This window comes from Miscanthus floridulus, chromosome 8 (genome assembly GCF_019320115.1).
Source record: "Miscanthus floridulus cultivar M001 chromosome 8, ASM1932011v1, whole genome shotgun sequence".
Lineage (NCBI taxonomy): Eukaryota > Viridiplantae > Streptophyta > Magnoliopsida > Poales > Poaceae > Miscanthus > Miscanthus floridulus.
This window is the reverse complement of record NC_089587.1, coordinates 205872200-205878790: the sequence shown is the minus strand read 5'-3', so window position 1 is coordinate 205878790 and position 6591 is coordinate 205872200. Positions and strand designations below refer to the sequence as shown.

General features: G+C 53.8%; 2 protein-coding genes across 3 annotated transcripts; one reads left to right on the top strand and one right to left on the bottom strand.

Moving 5' to 3' along the window:
• Positions 1–369: 369 nt before the first annotated feature.
• On the top strand, positions 370–5162 carry LOC136478012 (transcription factor BIM2-like). Of its 2 annotated transcripts, XM_066476332.1 has the most exons (11): positions 370–654; positions 800–877; positions 950–1318; positions 1421–1541; positions 1781–1850; positions 3889–3981; positions 4113–4151; positions 4268–4445; positions 4547–4682; positions 4765–4891; positions 5014–5162. In XM_066476332.1, the coding sequence occupies exons 1-11, from the start codon at positions 639–641 to the stop codon at positions 5071–5073; spliced, it is 1287 nt and encodes a 428-aa protein (XP_066332429.1). In that variant the 5' UTR covers positions 370–638; the 3' UTR covers positions 5074–5162. The 2 variants fall into 2 exon arrangements, with proteins under 2 accessions (XP_066332429.1, XP_066332430.1); XM_066476333.1 differs by lacking the exons at positions 3889–3981; positions 4113–4151.
• Positions 5163–5308: 146 nt separating this feature from the next.
• Positions 5309–6385, bottom strand: LOC136478013 (protein TIC 20-v, chloroplastic-like). The gene has a single exon (XM_066476335.1). The coding sequence runs from the start codon at positions 6188–6190 to the stop codon at positions 5552–5554; it is 639 nt and encodes a 212-aa protein (XP_066332432.1). The 5' UTR covers positions 6191–6385; the 3' UTR covers positions 5309–5551.
• Between the last annotated feature and the right edge of the window lie 206 nt (positions 6386–6591).

The window sequence follows — 6591 nt, the reverse complement described above, 5'->3', positions numbered from 1 at the left end:
AGTTACTTTGCCGACAGGCACGTAGCAGCCCAGCGTGCTAGACACGCTAAAAGCCTTCACATAATCAGGGACAAAGCTAACAAAAAATTTAGGAGGGGCTAAACAACGGCAATTAGCAAAAAAAAAGAGGTTCAGCAAATCTCAACCCCTCCTACCTGTACATCTACAGCTGAAATTTCAGATGTCGGCTCTACGGGGCTTCGCTTGCTCGTGAGCGGTGGGGGGGGGGCTGGAGCCCCCCTAGCCCCACCGCTGGCTCCGTGCCTGCACATAATCATATCTGACCTCCTTGCTGAGTTGCTGTTATGTTGTAGTATAAAGTTTCGAAGATACTCCACATTTCAAGAGATAAAACACTGAAGACACAATCAGACACACTGACAGGCTGACAGACAGCAGGCTTACCTCTCGGCCATCTTCGATCTCATCCCCCTGGCTCCCCGCTCCCTCCTCCACCTGACTATAATAAGCTCCGCGGAGCGGAGTCGACAGCCGAATTCGCCACACATTCCGTCGGGCGTCGGTACTAGCCAGCAGGCAGCAAGATCCAGGCACCATCTTTCTGCTGCAGCGGCAGGCTTTGGCAGGCAGGCAGGCGCCAGAGATCTCTCGGTTCCCGTGCCCGCGCGCGTGCCAAAATGCAGCTCTTCCAAGGTACGGACTAGCTAGAATGGATGTCGTCAGAGCTAGCTAGAGGCTTCGACGTGTTCCTTTCTTCGTCTTGCTCTCACCGCTAAGCTGGCCTCTCTACCTTCACTACTCTCTCTTCCGCTGAATTTGACGTGCCCGTGATCCGCAGGAGAGAAGCCGGCTCACGATTTCCTGTCGCTCCACACCGGAGGAGGCTCCTCGTCGCCGGTGCAGCATTCCTCCCAAGGTATGCAAGCGTCTCGGTTCATAATTCACGTCGACTTACTACGTAATGATAACCTAAGCCATTTCACTGCAGCTGCAGGGTACGAATTGGGGGTATACAATTCACTGAAGCCCCTGAAGCTGGGCAAGCGGCGCGGCGGCGGCGACGGCGACAGCGGCGGAGCGATCGGCGTGGCACCGTCGTCGGGGTTGGAGGCGGACTCGGAGGAGCGTGTCTTACCGGGTGGCGTCGGGACGTTCAGCATCAGGCAGGTGGCATCTGCTGCGACTCAGTCGAGGGGAGAAGCCGCCGGCCATGGCGTCGTCGTCAGGGGTGCCTTTCCTCCTGCCGTCCATGTTTCCAGAACGGAGGGCCCGCCGCACGGAACAGAATCGGGAGCCAGGGCTCACAGCGGTCCGGCCACAATGTGGCAAGATTCTGGCATGGACCAAAGATCCAGAGGTAAAATTGCTATATACTCCATATGCTGCTGTTTTTGTTCACTTGGATTGGGTTCAGTCTTTCAGAATTCAGACCCTTTATTACACCGCCCTGCATGTTCAGGCGCGAGAGGAGGGGAGGGGAGAAGCAGAAGCAGCGGCAGCAGCGCTGATCAGGGGCCCAGCACACCGAGATCCAAGCATTCCGCTACGGAGCAGCGGAGAAGGACAAAGATAAATGACAGGCAAGCTCGCTGAGGTCGAATCTCCATTTTGAATTACATTCAGCAGATCAGAAAGTAAAAAATCGATTTAGCCAGAACATAGTGAAACTGAGTGAACCAGCTGCCTGCTCAACATGTTATAGTTACATCATGACATGTAACTTGTCATCAACACACAAATCTTGATTTTTTCCCCCAACAGCTGATACATGAGATGCGATATTGGAAATGTATTTTAACATGTGTATGCTCTGGTTTAGGCTCGAAATACTTCGGGAACTCATGCCACACGGTGATCAGAAGAGGGACAAGGCATCTTTCCTTCTTGAGGTAAATAGATCGCTAACCTTCCCACGACAGAAATCTCATAGCGAACTTTTTTTCTCGAATACGCAAAGGTCATTGTATTAAGGAGAAGAGTTTAAAGAAGACAATATATCAGGTGCAAACTAACTAACCTGTGAGGAAATTACCAATCATGATCACTAAATGTTGATCCAATGGATGGGGTGAGAGGGCTTAAGCGCAAAAAAAAAAAAAAGACCGGCAGGTGGGGGGCTTAAGTGCAAAAAAATCCCACCTCTCACCCCATCCATTGGATCGGCATCTAGTGGTCCTGATTGGTAGTTTCCAAGTTTGCACAGATTGGTTGGTCTGCACCTGATACGTTGCCTTTAAAGAAACATACAACGCGCTTCTATCGAGCACCAAAGGAGGTCGACCTGACACAACCGAAGCTGGACCATCCTAGCAAAAGACCTCATGTTTCGATATTACATAAAAAGAAACAATCAATATCAACGCAGCTTGTGGCCTTGCGTCTTCGTGACTGCCTGAACGGTGTCTTTCCAACGGCCGGGAAGAGGTCGTCCACGCCTCGGCTTCAGACGTAGTCAGGTTGCCGTCGAAGAGCCTGTCAAAAGCCTCCAACTCCGAAGCGGATGACGCAGATGGACCCCTGGTGTAGCCCATACGCTGCATGATCAGCACCTCACCTCGCTTGGAAGCTGGCACTTGGGAGAGGCTCTGAGCCGCCAACCGCCTGCTCCGCCACGGCAGTACCGGCTTAGCAGGAGGCTGCTTGGGAGGCTCGCGAATCAGCGGATAGTCCCTCTTACGCGTGACATTGTTGATGAAGCTGTCGAGGCGTCTTTTGCCAGAGTCGTCGTTATCCACAGCCTGGAGGGTAACCCCTGGTGGTGAACTGGAAGGGCCATCCACCGTGAGGTCGACCGCGTGTCTTCGTCGAGTCCACTGCCCGCTGAACAAGGCGTGGGGGTGGTGTCCGCAGCACACAGGAGGCTACCGCATCCTCCAGCTGGGGGGCCACCACCGCCGGTGCCTCATCCGAAAGCTGGGGGTCGTCGAAGTTGACGGGAGGTGCTCAAGGGAAGGCCACGCGACGATTTGTCTGCCGACGAGCGAGGCTGCGAACTCCTCAACCATCGGGTCCTTCGAGATGCCGCGATCCTATGTGGTGCCCAGGTACAACGTGAGCGTCAACGGGTCGGGTTCAACCACGCCCGTCGCGTTGGTCAGCCCACCGTGCCTTGCCTCGGTTCCAGCAGCGACCGAGGTGGAGTCCGATGCCGTTTGGGCGGCCCTTGTCGACCGCCCGTGACTGTCGGTGGCAACACTCGTTGCCGTAGCGGTGTCGTCCCCCTTCAGTCGGCGTCGACGTCTCCGACGCCCCCGCCGACTGCGCCCACCGCTGCCACGCATGGTCGCACCTGGCATAGCAGCTACTGCACCCGGCACAGCCCTAGCCGCGCTCGACGTGTCGCCCTGAGTACGCGGCCGGTTGCCCAAGATACGCTCTAGGACAGGGCGTCGTTGCCGGCCTTCTGGGGCACCAACTGTGCCGGAGCCGGAAGGAGGCACCTTCCGCCGCTGCTTACAGTCCCGTGCGAGGTGTCAGAACCCTTTGCATCGGAGGCAGCGTGGAGGCAGCTTGCAGGTTGCCACCCTATGCGCGGTGGAGAGACAGTTGAAGCACTTCCCGCGTAGATCCTCCGGATAGCGGGTAGGGGCCGCTGGTTCGTCGATGCAGTGCGTGCGGGGCGTGCCCCTCCGGCACCGCTTAACGACCCCTGCGACAAGACCTCACGCCAGCCGTCGGCGTCCGGAGCGGAGATGCGCTGGCGGGCGGAATATCCTCCTTGTTGACATTGAAATGCTCCTATTGATCCCAGTTTTGGGTGCAATATCCTCCTTGTTCAATTCTATGAAAACACATTAGTAGGAACTAGGATAAAAATAATAATAAAAAAGATTTCTAAGTAACAAATAATCTCAGCAACTGGGGAGACTGGAATCCTGATAAGCACGTTACAGCAAGTATTTTAGCATGTGGAACATTTTCTCGCAGGTTATTGAATACATAAGGTTCTTGCAAGAGAAGGTCCAAAAGTACGAGTCAGCCCACCCACAAAAGAATCACGAGGACTCCTCCATGCCATGGGTACTAAAACATAGCCACGTTACCATTTTCATCATAATACTGCACAATAATCATGCACAGCTTCTACAAGAACGCCGAAAAGGCTACATTTGGATTTTAACTCACTTGCCCACTATTTTTTCCCTTGCTAGGCAAAAGTTTACTACAGATCATGCTGGAAAAACACAGAGGTAATTCCACACACCCACACACGCCTCAAAAAAGAAAAGGAACATCACATGGAAGTATGGAACCCCTGATATATCAATGATAGCAATTTTCTTTATTCTTTTTCATGGTCTCGCAGGATATCAACCAAGGAGGAGGATTAGCAGCTTCCACACAAGATACGAACAAAGAACAGTATGGTTCCAAGCAAACTACAGTGGCATCGTCTGCTCTCTTCGACACACAAAGCACTAGAGAAACTAGTGCAAACGACATTTCTTCCCAAAAGCCAACAAGCACAGCACAAAGCAGGGCAGGTGAGTTACCAGTTTCCACCTTCCATTGCATTACCACCTTTCACTTGCTACAGCTCATGGCAAGAACTTGATTTACTAAGCCTAATAGCTTTAATATGCAGACAACAACATACCTAGCAAACAGCCACCATGGCTGAGCATGTCAACCTCTGATTCAGACAACAGAACACTAAGCAAGAACGAGAAACAAACTCTCCATGAGGATACTCAAAGTCTTTCTGATGCTTACTCTCAAGGGTTTGTTCCTAAACTACTGTTGCTTACCGATGATAATTTTGCTATATGTGCAACTAACAGAAGAAAACATTATTTATAACAGGCTGCTAAATAGATTGACGCAAGCACTAAAAAGGTCGGGAGTAGATCCATCTCAAGCTAGTATATCTGTAGAGATCAGTATGGACAGAAGAGCAACAGAACCTAACAATATACATGACGATTTGAAGGTAATAATAGCACATGAAAGTATATCAGCAAGTTAATGTTTACAAAGTTGCTAGACTTATGTCATGGCTTATTCGCAGAATCAGTCATTTCTTTACCACTTCTTTTTACCCTCACTTGACAGGATCATGAATGTGAAGATGCTATCCATGTGACCAAGAAGCTTCGGTGCGAAAGAAGCTAGATCTCTACCTCAAACTGAAATTCAAACTATGGCGACAACAGACCCAGGACTTCGCCGATGAAATTCACAATTGATGCAATTCTTTTATTTATATTGCAATCACAGTTACTGACCTAAGCTTCCGTTTGGATACAAAGGAAGCTGCTTGGCGGAGGTGGGGTAATCAGAAGGCTCCCTGATTCAGACATTCCTCCTCATTTGTAAATGCAACTCAGATTGTAAAACAGTGTACACGTATTGCTCCCACAAAATTTGTCCATTCAACAAATATGGTAGTACACTAGGTTGCAACGTCATTGTATCAACCTCCCACAGTTCATCCATTCAATTGATAGACCTATATAAACAGCAAGGCAATTGTAAACTATACTAAGCTTGTGATTTGCTGCAAGCACCAAGGAGCCATTGCGATGTTTCTGCATATCATCAGATCCCCTTTCCCTTTCCATCAGCATGATTCGAAGGAAAGGAATTGTAGTCACATCACCTGGCGCTCGGCTGCATCTGCGACAATGGGCAGCCGTGGCGTCTTCCCGAGCAGGCAGGCGCCCCCGCCGTAGACCAAGGAGACGAGCAGGAAGAGGAAGACCGTGCTCTCCATGCTCTGGAAGACCTCGAACCCGACCCCACCGGAGGGCGCGAACGACTGCGCGAGCAGGTCGGGGAAGATGAGCAGCACGTCGAGCACGACGGCCTGCATGGCATTGAAGCGGACGAAGCGGGAGAAGGCCTGCTGGTTCCGCACGACGGCGAAGTAGAGCGTGAGGAAGAGGAGGAAGGGCGTGAGCGGCGACGAGTGGAAAAGCCTTGCCGCGGGGGCCAGCGGGCGGAGCACCGCGCTGAAGAAGGGGAACTGCGCGAGGAGGAAGCGGCCGTGGTGCGCGCCGTCGAGGAACGGGTAGAGGTAGGCGACCGCGGCCACGAGGCGGTCGGGCGCCTTCACGGCCTCGTTATTGTTGGAGGCGCGCGGCGCGGCGGAGAGGAGCCGAAGAGGGGTCGCGCTGGTGGGGGCGGAGAGGAGGACTCGCCGGTGCGGGGTGCTGAGGAGGCGGGATGTGCCGTCGCGGCGGAGCTGGCGCGGGGGCGAGAGGAGGAGAAGCGAAACGGCGGATGCCATGTGATCCTCTCTCTGCTCGGCGCGGTCGGGGAGTGGAGGGGGGTGTGGCCGTGTGGGGTGCGGCGAGGGGGCGGCCAAGGCGAGGCGTTTGGGTGAGGGCAGTGGCGCCGCGCGGCTGCGGCTGCTGGCTGCTGCCCCCTCCGCGTGGGTGGGAGGGGAGATTTTTGTGGAGTTTCGGGGGATGTGGCCGAGTGCGAGACGAGGGGATTGGTTGGTGGTGGTGTCTGTCTGCCTCCTGGGGCGGCCATGCTGCGGCGTCGTGGGGAAGGAAGGAGCGAAGGACATGCCGGCCTGGCTGGGCGAGTGTCACGTGGGCCGCCTTGCCGGCCGGCCGGCCATGCGCTCGCGCCTTGCAGCGTGGCCCGCTGTCGTGCGGATCGAGATGGATTAGGCTCTACTCC

Excerpts from the sequence above, each read along its gene's own strand:
- LOC136478013 (XM_066476335.1), bottom strand. The coding sequence starts at position 6,190 with ATGGCATCCGCCGTTTCGCTTCTCCTCCTCTCGCCCCCGCGCCAGCTC.
- LOC136478012 (XM_066476332.1), top strand. Across the intron at positions 3,982-4,112 it reads AGGACTCCTCCATGCCATGG|GCAAAAGTTTACTACAGATC; the intron begins GTACTAAAACAT and ends TTCCCTTGCTAG. Across the intron at positions 4,892-5,013 it reads ATATACATGACGATTTGAAG|GATCATGAATGTGAAGATGC; the intron begins GTAATAATAGCA and ends CTCACTTGACAG.